The sequence below is a fragment of the Ochotona curzoniae genome, unplaced genomic scaffold (assembly GCF_017591425.1).
Source record: "Ochotona curzoniae isolate NIBS_2020 unplaced genomic scaffold, NIBS_Ocur_1.0 contig_2210, whole genome shotgun sequence".
In the NCBI taxonomy this organism is placed as follows: domain Eukaryota; kingdom Metazoa; phylum Chordata; class Mammalia; order Lagomorpha; family Ochotonidae; genus Ochotona; species Ochotona curzoniae.
The window spans coordinates 41274809-41288445 of record NW_024465369.1 but is presented as its reverse complement, the minus strand read 5'-3'; the positions used below and the strand labels follow the sequence as shown (position 1 = coordinate 41288445).

General features: G+C 39.6%; 1 protein-coding gene across 3 annotated transcripts in view; it reads left to right on the top strand.

Annotated features, from left to right (window-relative positions):
- Positions 1 to 13637, top strand: part of CERKL (ceramide kinase like) — a 119006-nt gene that overhangs the window by 90576 nt on the left and 14793 nt on the right. Inside the window, exons 4-5 of one of the 3 annotated variants that reach the window (XM_040971814.1) lie at positions 6967 to 7030; positions 11693 to 11835. The exons of the other annotated variants lie outside the window; for them this stretch is intronic. Coding sequence (XP_040827748.1) covers positions 6967 to 7030; positions 11693 to 11835 — 207 coding nt within the window. The remainder of the gene's footprint in view (positions 1 to 6966; positions 7031 to 11692; positions 11836 to 13637) is intronic. 3 annotated transcript variants of the gene reach the window in all.

Here is a 13637-nt window from a genome sequence, read left to right as displayed (position 1 = left end):
GGGAAAGAGTTAAATCTGCTAAGAATATAACTGTTCTAGTTTTTTTTCCTGTGTAGATTTACTTATACTATTGTAAAGTTGCAGTAAATTTTCACTGATGGAAAATCCTACATAGGAAACCTACTGACAGATCTGGTATTGTTCAACTATAGGCAAGGTCTCGAGTTCCACAGAGTAAGAAAGATGACTGGGGCTCACACGTGGGTGTTAGTTCTTCAAGAAAAGGCAAGCTTTGTGGAAGAGTCAGTTATCCCCACATAGACATCTACCACATCCAAGAAAACCAACAGCAGGAGGAATTTCCAAACTGAAATAATATTAAGGACATTAGCCTTTGGTGTTGGTGATTTTTACCATACTTAGACTAATTCATGATTGAGCGAAAAGATACAGACATATTATTCATTCTTGCAGAGAATTTCTAAAGATGAGGAATTGTTTGAGATTAGGATGTGACAAAAGTTGAATGAATATGTTGGCAAACTCAGTAACGTAATTTTGTGCTGTTGATTTAATATGTGAGTGCTACAACACAGTTTCCGAGGGTTGTTATTACATATCATTCAGAATCTCTCACAGACTACGTGCTTGGTGTTAACTACTGTGCAAAACACAGGATGAATAAACTGTCATACCTACTTGAGTGACATTTGCTATATATAATGTATTGAAATAAATATTTGAAACTGAATATTACAAAGTTGTGTGTGTATAGAGAAGAACTCTGGCACCTCTGAAGGTGCTATTATGTTCAATCAAAGATTTAAAAATAGCATCTGGACTGGACGTTTTTTAATGCAAAAGTTCAGGAATGAAGGCCAGCCTGTGTGAACAAGTAGAGAATACATGTGTTAAACCTGCAATACTTTGTGAATTGGTTTCATTGCCTTGCTCTAGCTTCTTCAGTTTCTCCTTGCTCTTAAATATGGCTTTCTGTCAGCATAAAGTAGTTTCTAGTGATTTGGATTTTTTTAATTCATGTCCAGAGGGATGTGAAGAGCTTGTGTATGTAAAGGCCTAGCGTGCTTCAGTTCTGAAAATGGGTTAAAATGTTTTTTCACTTTGTGCATCTGTGCCCATTCTGGAACTATCATTCTCCTATTCATCAAGACCTTCCTGGGGGCAGAGGGTAGACTCGTTCTTCTAAAGACACTGGAACTACACGTAGGTTCTGATGAGAAGGGGAAGGGCAAAATAACTTCCAGGATGGCTCCTAATAATGTATGCCATAGGAAGCTTGAGTTCAGATCATGGGTGGATCTCTGTATTAAACTCAGTGGTTTAATCATCATGCACTGATACACAGTCTGGATTTTTTTTAATTACAGTGTGAATATCTGGTTTAGTTGAAATGTCTCTACCAGTAGAATAGAGACTAAAAAGGAAGAGAGATTAGACAAAGGCAATTGGTGGATGAGGACTGAACTGAGATAGGAAATGATGGCAATGTTATTGCCTTCCTAAAACAATTGTACTGAAGAGGGAAAAGACACAGTCTTTGTTTCTGAATTTGTAAATGTTGTTGAATGTTACCTTTGGGTGCTCATAGACAAAAACAGAGCAAACTGGAATTACAGTTGTGTGGATTATTAGATGCCTAATGCGCCTCCTACAGGTGAAGCTATACAATTACATCTTTTCCATTTAAAATGATTGCAATTTGATATTAAACGTAAAAAATGTTTCCTATTTTGTATGAAGAACTGGATACACATGCGGATACTTGAATAGCTTTAATCTTTTGTGATTTAAAATAGCATATGTACATGACTATTTATTGTATATTTTAGAGATTTGTTTCTTGTTTGAAAAGCAGATTTTTGCAGAGAGAAGGAGAAACGGGCACCTTCCAACTGATGATTAACTCTTCAAATGGCTGCAGTGCCAGAGCTCAGTTGATCCAAGGCTGGGGACCAGGAGCTTCTTCCCAGATTTCCATGTGGCTGCAGGAGCCCAAGATCTTGGGCTACCTCCCACTGCCTTTCCAGGCTGTCAACAGATTGTTGGATTAGAACTGGAGCAGCCTGGACATGATCTGGCACCTATATTGGGATGCCAGCTCTAACAGATAAATTAGATTCTATGCCACCATGCCAGTCCTGACTTCATATGTTGTAAACTACCATAGAAACAGTCATGATGCTATTAGCCTCTTTTACATATAATTATGTAGTATATTATAATTCACACCCAGAAAGAAAAAAAACTTACATGAAATAATGAAGCAGAAACAGAACCTATCTTTTGCATACCCAGTGTGGCAATTGTTTTAACATATCCTGTGTGCACTGATGAGTCCAAATGGAATATGAATTATATATTGTGTAAGTCCTTTTAAAATTTGTTTAGATTTTTATTTGCAAGGAAAAGAGAGTGAGAGAGAACCAGTGAGTGTTAGAGTTCTACTCAACCCCCAACTGTCTGTTCAGTTCCTGAAATGCCTTCCAATGGCCTGGGCTGGCCAAGGGCCAGAGCTGAGAAATGAGAGTGCAATCCGTGTCTCCATGTGATGTAATTCCTTGAATCTTTTTTCATTGCTTCCAATAGTCTACACTGGTAAGAATGTGGAGTCAGGAGTTGGATCTGGGAGGGTGAACCTAGCTATTAACATGGGATATATGGTCTCACACCACTTAACGCAATACATTCTTTGCGGTAAATACTTCATTAGAAAATAGTTCTGTATAGGACTGAACTGATTTATGATGTGAAAAATTATAATTAGATAATACACAATACAAAGTAACATTTTCCATACACTTATTTTAAAATAGATTTCACCGCATTAACAAAAATATATTTACTTTTTGTTTTGACTTACGCCAAAATCCTGTATCTGAATGTAGACAAGCTTTGTTTTCAGTATTCGAGTGCAAGTTTCATGTCCCCATCTGCTACCATCCCCAATGGATTACTTTATTTAATAGCATCAGAAAAATTTATGGAAAAATCTGGCAAGAATTGCTATTTTTCTGCTAACATATTGGTATAGAAATCAAAGAAGAAAATGAGTGTTAAGCCCATGGCTCTCTGTATCATTTCCTTCTCTTGTTTCCACAATACAAGCAGACTCTAGAGATTGTCCTGTTGAAGGTGTCATAAATAATTTGAGGGGTGGTAGATTTGTAATGTAATTCATACAACAACAATCTGGAAAAGGCAGCGTGAAGATCAGACTGAAGAGCATGGTTGGTATCCTCAGTGCAGTGGGCCCGGCTGTGGCGCTCCCTGGGGTGAGCAGGTAGCCTTGGCTTGCTGCTGTCAGTGGGAAGTGTTTTTGGATTTGCTTATGTTGAATTCAGAATCATGAGACCAGTTAGAAAAGTCACTTGCTCTGTGCTGAATTCTAAAACTGTGCCTCTTTTCGGCTGATTCAGGGTCTTCTAACTTGTTTATGTGGAGCATTGGGTGTAATAATAAATCCACCTGCCCCATTGGCCAAATGCCTTTGTGCTGTGCGTAAGCTGTACACACGGAGAACTTCGGCCGCCAGTCATTTTGCTGTACTAGAGTTAGTGCTGTCTTTTGTAGTAACACAAGTCTAAACATGACCCACCTACTGAGTGAGTCATTGAGGGGGCACTGTGACCTTGTGGATTAAGCTTCTGCCTCCAGCAGTTGAAAAAAAAGTGAAATGAGTGCTTGAGATATGTGGAGGCAGATGTGCTGTGTGTCCTTGTTCTCCTCTGTGTGATAGGCACATCCGTCTCCTGCGGCTACCTTTTGTATTAACGAAGTTGTTAGATCTCATTATGGTCATTATCTTCACGTTAAATATGCTTCTCTAGGTATAACCTTGATCCCTGCCAGCTTGGAGAGTATGAAAGTCCCTGATCACCAAATAATTTTGTCTCCTGGGCAGAACTGACAAGGAAGTATGATTTGTTATCATCCTGCTCTTTCTTTGCCTTCTAGGGTCATACTTTTAACTTTTGAAAATTTTACCAAGTCTTTTTGTATTGTTGCTGCTTGTAGCTCTGCTTAGGAACTGCTTCTTGTCACTGTTGATCTTATCAAGCAGCAAACTGGGCAAGCTGATGAAGCTGAGCCACAGAAGACGGCAATAGCCTAAGGCAATTCTCTTCCAGTGTTACCTGCCTTTCAGTAAAAACCTACATGGTAAATATTCATGCATCGTATCTTGCTGGAGAGATTTCTAGGTGCAAAGTTTCTTTTATTTTCCTTTAAGTAACAGTATATGATTAAGATGGTTAATTATCTTTCCAATACTCAGTGATTTGGAGAATCGGATACTTCTTGGGGACAGGGAAGAGGCATCAATGGCGTTTAAAGCAAAGCAATGACATGATTAAATATGTTTGAACAAGATGTTTCTGGGTGGACTGGGTAAGACATGGGAGGAGAATCGAAAAGCATATGCATAAAAAATAAGAGTTAGGGATACTGCCGCCTAATTCAAAGACAGGAGCAACTGGCCATGGCCCTGGAGTGATTACAGGATATAGAAAAGAAAGTTAAGTTAGAAAGAAAGCATTTCTTGTTTGGGGACAGGGAGTGGTGAAAAGGAAAAAGAACAATAGGTTTGAAAGTGGACATGATGGATTTCATTTTAAGATTCCTAAGGTTGAAGCACTTGCAGGACAGGAAAGGCAGTGACATCTCAGTACCCTGTCCTGCAAGAGAATTTGATCATCAGGCTGAGAAATGATTAAACTTGTCCAATTCTAATCTCATCTGACTTGATTTCACACCGTTGTCTCGTTAGCATTCTTTCTCAGCATCAACACATCACTCTCTTGTCTTACTTTCCTGAAGAAGTCCTGAAGAGTAGAAATTATACTCCAAAATCCGTACATTTTGAAGGCTCCAAATATTCTATAACATATGTATAAAGATTGGCAATCCTATAAGAAAAGGCAAATACGTGAAAGAAGAGATTACATTACATGACAATTGCCCTTGCCATTTTTTCCTGATAGCGATTTGGAGTGAGTTGCTTTGAATCTTTCTGTGATTACAGAGTGCGTGGGGATCTATGACACGCTTTTTTTTCTTTCAAGTGTGTCTAAATAGTAGTCGTGATCACTTCTTTTCCTTGTTGTTTTACTTCCTGATCACTTCCTGTTACTTCATAATTTGTAATTATTACTGTCTATCTCCAAAATGAAAACTCCTTGAGTCATACTTTTATTCACTTTCCTCATTTTGCTTCTGTGTTGTATAGGTTTGAATAGAATTTAATCTTTTTTTTCCTTGTTAGTGATTTATTTAACATTTGCAATATCACTTTAGAAAATAGCTTGCTTGGAGAGTTTGTGTTAGTGTTTATTCAGATTCTATGTACAGTATCAAAAGTAGACAATCGTGTTTCCTAGGCAAAAATAACATTCGCCCAGCTTTTTAAAAAAATGATTTATTTTTATTGGAAAGTCCGATTAGAGAAAGGAGAAACAGAGAGGAAGATCTTCCGTCCAATGATTCATTCCCCAAGTAGCTACAATGGTCGGAGCTGAGCCAATCTGAAGCCAGCAGCCAGGGGTTTCTTCTAGGTCTCTTCACACAGGTGCAGGATCCCAAGGCTCTGGGCCATCCTCTACTGCTTTCCCAGGCCACAAGCAGGAAGCTGAATGGGAAGCATGGCTGCCGGGGATTAGAACCGGTACCATATGGGAATCCTGACATGTGCAAGGTGAGGACTTTAGCCACTAGGCTACCACACTGGGCCCTGACTCAGCTTTTTTATAGCTAATTTTCTATTAGATTTAAAAAACTTGACCAAAATAAAGTGTGGCATGAAAGTAAGACTTGCTGATTCTTAGCTTATGTATTTCTTTACCATGTCAATTATTTTAATTTGTTCATGTAAGATGTCTTCTTCTTTATTACTTGCCATGGTTAGTGAATGATCAGCACACAGTTTAATTATAGCCTTCCAAATTTATTAATATTTTATATTTGGTTTTATTACAGCTTTTTAAAATTAGAATTTGATGTAGAGAAGTTTAATTCATTGTGGATGTCAAAGCATTTTCAGTAAGTCTTGGGAGAATTACTGTATCACACTCCTGGACACAGAATGATTCCTTAAGACATCAATATTAATAATTTTTAACAATATCTAAAAACATTGTAAGAAAAGCTTGAACCATGCTGGCACCTGGGATAGACAGGCATAAAAGATTAATGTAATCTTGCATACAATGATGCACATTTTTACACAACAAATCCATCTGCAATGTCATGTCAGTCAGCAGAGGTCTTTGATGGGTGGATACAGCTGGGCTCTCTTCTGGCAGAGCTGCTCTAGAAAATGCTAAATGTGGTTGTGATGCTTCATGCCATCTGCAGTGTGCCCATTGATCCTGTCTTCCTTGGCATGGACAATGCTGCACAGGGCACCGGTGACTGTGGAGAGAGCAATACGGAGTGACAGATTGATTTCCTTTGAGGACCCAGGCTCTGGTGGGCCTGCGTGCCACCCTCCTCCTCAGGTCTGGCTCTCCTGCTATTGGTGTTGGCTTTCCTTGTTCTGTTCTCATCCAGCTCCTCTTCATGCTAGTCAAGCCGTTCCTGACACACTCTCTGGTATATAAATCCTACACTAACATTTCAACAAATTTATTCACGTCCAGGTTTCAAAGTGATTTGCCATTGACTGTTACATGCCAATTAATATGCTGTATTTTCAAGATACTACTCCTAAGGTTCTAATTTAAAGGAAATTTATCTTATTTAAGGAATACCAGACAGACACCCAGATAAACTCTCCAGCCACTATGTGTGGGTTATTCCCGTAGGACTTAGAGCAAATACTGTCAATTTACCTTTTATATAAAGATAAAAATCGCAATATGTAACTAATAGTTAAATCTCTTTTCATGATTATAAATATTCAAGAGTAAATATTGTCTTATGACCTGATATGTTAATCATGTTTTTGCCAAAGTTTGAGAAGTATGCATCACAATTTAAAACTTCCCTTGTTCGTGTACTTATTTTTAACAGTAACGGAACATGAAGGGCATGCTTTGTCGCTGCTGCAGAAGTGTGAGCTCCAGGGATTGGATGGGTAGGTTATATTTTTAATACATGTATATTACTTACCTTATTAGTAAATGCTCTTTTTAAATTTTATCTACATATTTTGGTCATATATTTAACTATTTGTGCGGTTATCATGTTTGCATCTATAATTTTTAATTTGAACATTGTGCCTCAGATTAAGCTGCCATTTGAGATGCCCCCATCTTGCATTGCAGTGATGACTTGAGTCCCAGCTATTCTGCTTCTCATCTCGTTTCCTGCTCCTATACCTGGGAAGGCGGCAGATGGTGGCCCAAGAGGTGGGCCCCTTCCGCTCATGTGGCAGACCTGGTTGGGATTCCTGGCTCCTGATTTTGGCCTGGTTCAGCCCTAAGTGTTACAGTCATTTGTGGAGTCAATTAGCTGATAGAAGATGTGTTATTTTCTTTCTCTCCATCCCTTTGTCCCCATTTTTGCCTTCAAATATAGACATAGATGTTTAAAAATACCTCATTCTTGGGTGTGCCACTGCGGCAGGATTGGCAAAGCATCTGCCTGTGATGCTGCATCCCCTTTAGGTTCCTGTTCATGTTGTGGTCGATCCACTTATAATCCAGCTCCCTGCGAATGGCCTCGGAAAAGCAGTGGAAGCGGTGGGAGCTTGTATTCATGTGGGAGACGTGGATGAGACTCCTTACTCCTAGTTTCAGCCTGACCTCGTCCTGGCCATTGCAGCCATCTGGGGAGTGAACAGTGGATAGATGGAGATGACAGGATTATCTCTGTGTCACTCTTTTAAATAAACAAAAAATAGACTTTTCAAATGAATGAAGTATTACTCCCAAATTTGATTCTATATTCATGGAACTACAGAATTTTTTTTTTAAGATTTATTTTATTTTTTTTTATTGGAAAGCCGGATATACAGAGAGGAGAGACAGACAGGAAGATCTTCCATCAGATGATTCACTCCCCAAGTGAGCGCAACGGCCGATGCTATGCCTATCTGAAGCCAGGAGCGTCTTCGGGGTCTCCCACGCGGGTGCAGGGTCCCAAAGCTTTGGGCCGTCCTCGACTGCTTTCCCGGGCCACAGGCAGGGAGCTGGAAGGGAAGCGGGGCCGCCGGGATAGAACCGGCGCCCATATGGGATTCCCGGGTGTGCAAGGCGAGGACTTTAACCACTTGCGCCACCACGCTGGGCCCGAAATTACAGAATTCTTAATTCATGACCTCACCACATGAATGTATAGAAAGGCACTGATAAAAGATACTGTATGAGTCTTAGTGTAATGATGAGTACATATGAAGAGTGGGGCCCGGTGGCGTGGCCTAGCAGCTAAAGTCCTCGCCTTGAACATGCTGGCATCCCATATGGACACCGGTTCTAATCCCAGCAGCTCCACTTCCCATCCAGCTCCCTGCTTGTGGCCTGGGAAAGCAGTCGAGGATGGCCCAAAGCCTTTGGACTCTGCACCATGTGGGAGACCTGGAAGAAGTTCCTGGCTCCTGGCTTTGGATCGGCAATAGCATTGGCCATTGCGGTCACTTGGGGAATGAATCATTGGATGGAAGATCTCTCTCACTGTCTCTTCTCCTCTCTTTATATCTGACTTTCCAATAAAAAAAAATAAAATCTTTTAAAAAAACACAAAAACATATGAATAGTGATTTTTTTTTTTACCACAGTAAGCTTACATTTTCATTCTATTTTCTGCAAACATTTTTAAAGATTTGTTTCTTTTTGAAAGTCAGAGTTACAGAGGAAGAAGGAAAGGCAGACCTTCCACCTGCTGGTTCACTCCCCAAATGGCTAATAATGGCTGGAGCAGGGATGGTTTGAAGTGAGGAGCTTCTTCCATGTTTACGCACGTGGGTGGGGGACCCAAGGTCTTGGGCCTTCCCAGGCCATTAGCGGGGAGATGCATTGGAAGTGGAGACCCTGGAACTTGAATTGGTGCCCTTATTAATGCTGATGCCACAGATGGAAACTTAGCTTGTTATGCCAAGGAGCCGGACACATCTGTGTAGTTCTTAATGATTTGATCCTATTTTGGAAATGTATTATTAGTGTTATTAGTTAACCAATTATTTGATAGTGATCAACTGGAGTACGCACATAACAGCAAGAATATTTTCAGAATTAATAAAATGCTCATTTGAATTCTCTCCTGGAATCTAGTGACAACTTGATAGTTGTGTTATTTGTGGTAGCTGTTGGAAATGCTATCTGCAGTACCTTTTGGGGAGTGTGTAATGATTGTTCAGTGGCCACACAGGCACTAGAAAGAAGACGGCTGGCATAAACATAACAGCCGATTAAAAACGCTGGTGAATTGATTTGCTAGAATCCTGGACTAATGTGTAAGACTAAAGCTTAATATTCCTTTAGGGAAGGTGTTTTTGTTTGCTTGCTTTCAAGAGTGAATGTTTGAGAGTTTAAAAATGTGGCAAGTAAGTGAACTGCTTGTGTAACTTGATGGACAGAGAGCAACAAACGGCCCTTCATTAAGGTTAAAAAAATTGTATTTTCACCAGAGTGTAAGGCTTTTATTACCACTACTCCCCCCAGCATTTTTGGAATATCTTATTGAAGGTAATGAGGCAAGCTGAAGGAAACATTTGGCAAGATTTTTAGAACATGCTTTTGTTTTTTTTTAATGAGAAAAATCAAGCCAGCAGGGAAGAAAGTTTGGTAAGTGATGCATGGTTTTGCGGAAGGAAATTCGAGAGGAGAAACTCTAGATTGAGATTCTATGTAAGTGTTGGGATCAAGAGCATGAAGTAGATGATTATTTCAGAACTTGGTATTTAGAGGTAGACAGAGCATTAATGTGCTACATTCAGGATGTTATCTGCAGGTGTCAGTTTAAGAGAGTCATGCGCACCAGCTGGCTGCCTTACTGTATTGAACACACTTGCAAGCAAGAGCTCCTGGATACTTGAGAGTAGCTGCACTGGAATAAATCCTGGATGGGAAGTGGAGCTGCCGGGATTAGAACCGACACCCATATGGGTTCCGGGTGTGTTCAAGGCAAGGGCTATAGCCGCTAGGCCACAGCCCCAAGCCCATTACTTTATTTTTAGTGTTAATTTGTATGAGTTTCAACACAAAATGTGTATCATGGAATTTCAAAGGTGTTTTGTTGGAGCGCATGCCCTTAGAAAGGCCATCTCTACCAACTCCAGTGAATGAGTGAACACACACGATATTGTGAGTGGAGCATAGATTCCAGGATGGGAAGTTGCGATCCTATGTATGTAGCAGTTTTTATTAATTTGATGATTTTGGGAATCACTTCACTGTCCTCTAGATGACGTGATTTCAGCATATAGACATGCCAGATGAAAGTCACACTTTAGTTTACAGAATGTTTCAAAATGGTGGCCCTTGAAATCAAACAGGAAAGGTTCCTGTAAGGGCTGGATAAAGAGGGGCTCATGTAGAATTCTAAAGATTGAACAGGAAAGAATTAACTCATGATCATACACGTCATTTGTTTCCAACAATTACTCCTTTTCTTTGCAAGAGTATGTTGTAAACTTTCAGGATCAGTCCATATTATCCCAAATCAAAGGTTACTTGGGCCATGTCCTAAGTCTCTATTAGATAGAAGGAACCTCAATTGCCTTAGCTATTAGACTCAGGTCCTGACATCATTGAGGTGAGGGGACTAGGCTTTGGAAGGAAAATGGAGGGAATTGAAGCAGACATCATTTGACACTGGTCCGTACTTTTAGTGGTTTCATAAGTTTGGAAAACCCCTGCTGATTGGGCAGTTTTTGCTTGGCAAGATTCTTCAACGTATCAAATGCTGTTCACTAGTGTTTACAAGGTAGGAGCATCACCTTAGAATCCATTTGTGGATGCTCTAGAAAAATCCTGTGTGTTCCTGGCAGCTTTCCCACGTGATGTGAGGGGCCATAACCAGGAAAGTCCGGCACCTTTGGACCGAGCAAGCTCTGCCAAGCTGCTGGGCCTGTGATAGCCTCCTGTGGCACTTGCTATCAATAATGTGAAATCCTCCCGTGTTGGTTAAACTGATAACATTTTCATGTTGAAGACTATTATATATTTAAAATAGGAATTATGAAAAATTCTATTTTATGTATTACTTTTGTACAATTATTCCCATCCACATACTCCTCCTACCATGGGGATTAAAAATAGTAACATTACCTTGTAAGACCACAGAGTAGTAACCACAAAATTTAGAAGTGCCCTTTTAGTAATCATGTCAGAGATAAAGACCAGGTCAGTTTGCAATGACTACTTTTATGTACTCATGATAATTAGCCTTAAATCAAAGCTACATATCTTACACGGTTTTTATGGCTGTGTTTTTAGTGCTTTAATGAAAATTAGAATTTTATGGTGTTGGCTCATGTTAAGTGAATTACAGAGATGAAATATTAATACAAACTGAGGGTGATGTGTTTTCGGCTATTATCAGAACAGAGTAGTTGTATGAATTTATATATTAAAATGTTTTGTCGCCTCTAATTTGTTTGAAAATATGTTGTGGTTCTGGGTATTATAAGTTCTGCCTGTGCTATGCTTATGTATTTTCACCCACTGGTATACACTGAAGGCATATATGAATACACAAAGAGATCATAGCTGATTCATAAAATATTGTGAGTTTGGTATTTCACTAGTCTATGATTTGGGAGTTTGTCATTATTTTGGTTATTTTCTGTCTTTTCCAGCATCATTTGTGTGGGTGGAGATGGATTTGTTAGTGAAGTTGCCCATGCCTTGCTTCTTAGAGCCCAGAAGAATGCTGGGAGGGAAGCAGATGGACTCCTGAGCCCAGTCAGAGCCCAGCTTCCACTTGGCTGGATACCAACAGGCAAGTGGCTGACCACAGCATTGCTCAGTGGACCCTTCCCACCTCTCCTTTTCCTAGATGCTATAACACCGAGTTGAACATGCAGAATTTGAGTGTGGAAGATCCAGGCTTGACTCTTCTGTTATCTCGATAAGTAGATATGAAACTTAGAAAAATAGAGCTCAAAGAAATTAAGTGACTTATTCAAATATGTAAAACAGAGAACATAATATTCAACTTCATTGCAAAATTGTAATACTAAATTACATGGTATATACAAAGGGTTTACCATATAATTAAACCATCAATGCATGTAATTATTGCTCTACCACCACACAGAAGTTGCACATCAATGGTTACTCCAGTCAAGTTGTAGACAATTTGAAGCCAAAATAATTATTTCTGGCTAAAAAGAGGTTCAGAGAGGCGCAGGGTCAGCTAATAGGTGAGCTTCTCATCTGCCAGGCTATGTATCTTTTTATCCAGTTATCTGTACCCAGGAGCTAAAATAGAATGGGACAGTTATTTATAAGATTAAGTGAATGAATGTAAAAATGCTTTACATAATAAGTAACTCTTGAACTAGTGCTTACAGTGGGTAAGATCTGGCTAGAAAAGATGGGAATTAGTTAATTTCTTGGCTGCAAAAATAATAGAGTGAATGTTAAAAGGCAAAATCTGAATGTTTGAGCTGAAGACTCCTGCATGCCACAGCAATGGATCTGAATCATTTTATAAGCAGTTGGGAACCACACCCATTGTATCATTATGTGATACAACTCATTCATTTCAAGTTATTATATACATAAGAATAGGAAAATTGATTTTTTATTCATTTGAAAGTGCCAGGTATTTCTGAAAGAGAAGCAAAATGATCATTTTCTCTATAAAAATGGGGGAAAAATGCATATGTTGTGAAAACCAGCATTCTATTGGAGAATGTTAATGTACTTTGGAGTTTATTATGTTTGTTTATGGTGTTAAACTGCTGACAACCAACAAAAGATATTCAGGAGCCCTTGCAGAGAGTAATGTGTCCCATAAGTGAAAAAAGGCAAAAGGAGAGAGTTATTGGGATTTAGCCTGATCATTATTGGGCATATAGAAAAATCTATAGTGGTTGCTAAGCAGAAGAAAAAAAAAAATAACATCCCCTAAAAAAGAAAAAAAGATCCATTTTAGGGCCATCTTTTCATGCCACTTTATGTATTTGGTGTCATTTTTGTTATAGTGGCTGTTACAACTGATCTGTCCAACATCTTTGAGTGTGGTTGTACTGAGGTCACCGTGTTTTTTCATTAGCACTTAGAATTCCTCGTGGTGGGTCTCAGGACGGGGCGTCTCATGCCTGGATCCCAGACGACAGCCACCATGTGCATTTGGTGAGCTGTCCCCGGGTGGCCAGTGCGCCATTCGGTGCCAGGCTCCGCCTGCTGGCCGCAAGGCCAGGGAGCTCTGGGGTTTTGTTTCTTTAAGTCGCTGCTTAGTTAGCTCCAGGTTGAACTCATTGTGCTTCTAGGATGTGAAGCATTCATAAAGATTCCCATTGGCAGTAACTCTTCCTTTGTAAAACTTGTAATCACTGGCAGTAACTCTTCCTTTGTAAAACTTGTAATCACTGGCAGTAACTCTTCCTTTGTAAAACTTGTAATCACTGAACAGTGCTGACCACTAAATACCAGTCCATGCAGAATCTTTGGCTTCAGGCTGGTCCTGTATAGTTATATCATGTTACCTGACATGATGATGGATCAGGAGAAGGGTCACATTAAGCAAGCCATTACATTAACCAGCACTGAAGAACCATAACCGGGGGTAAATTC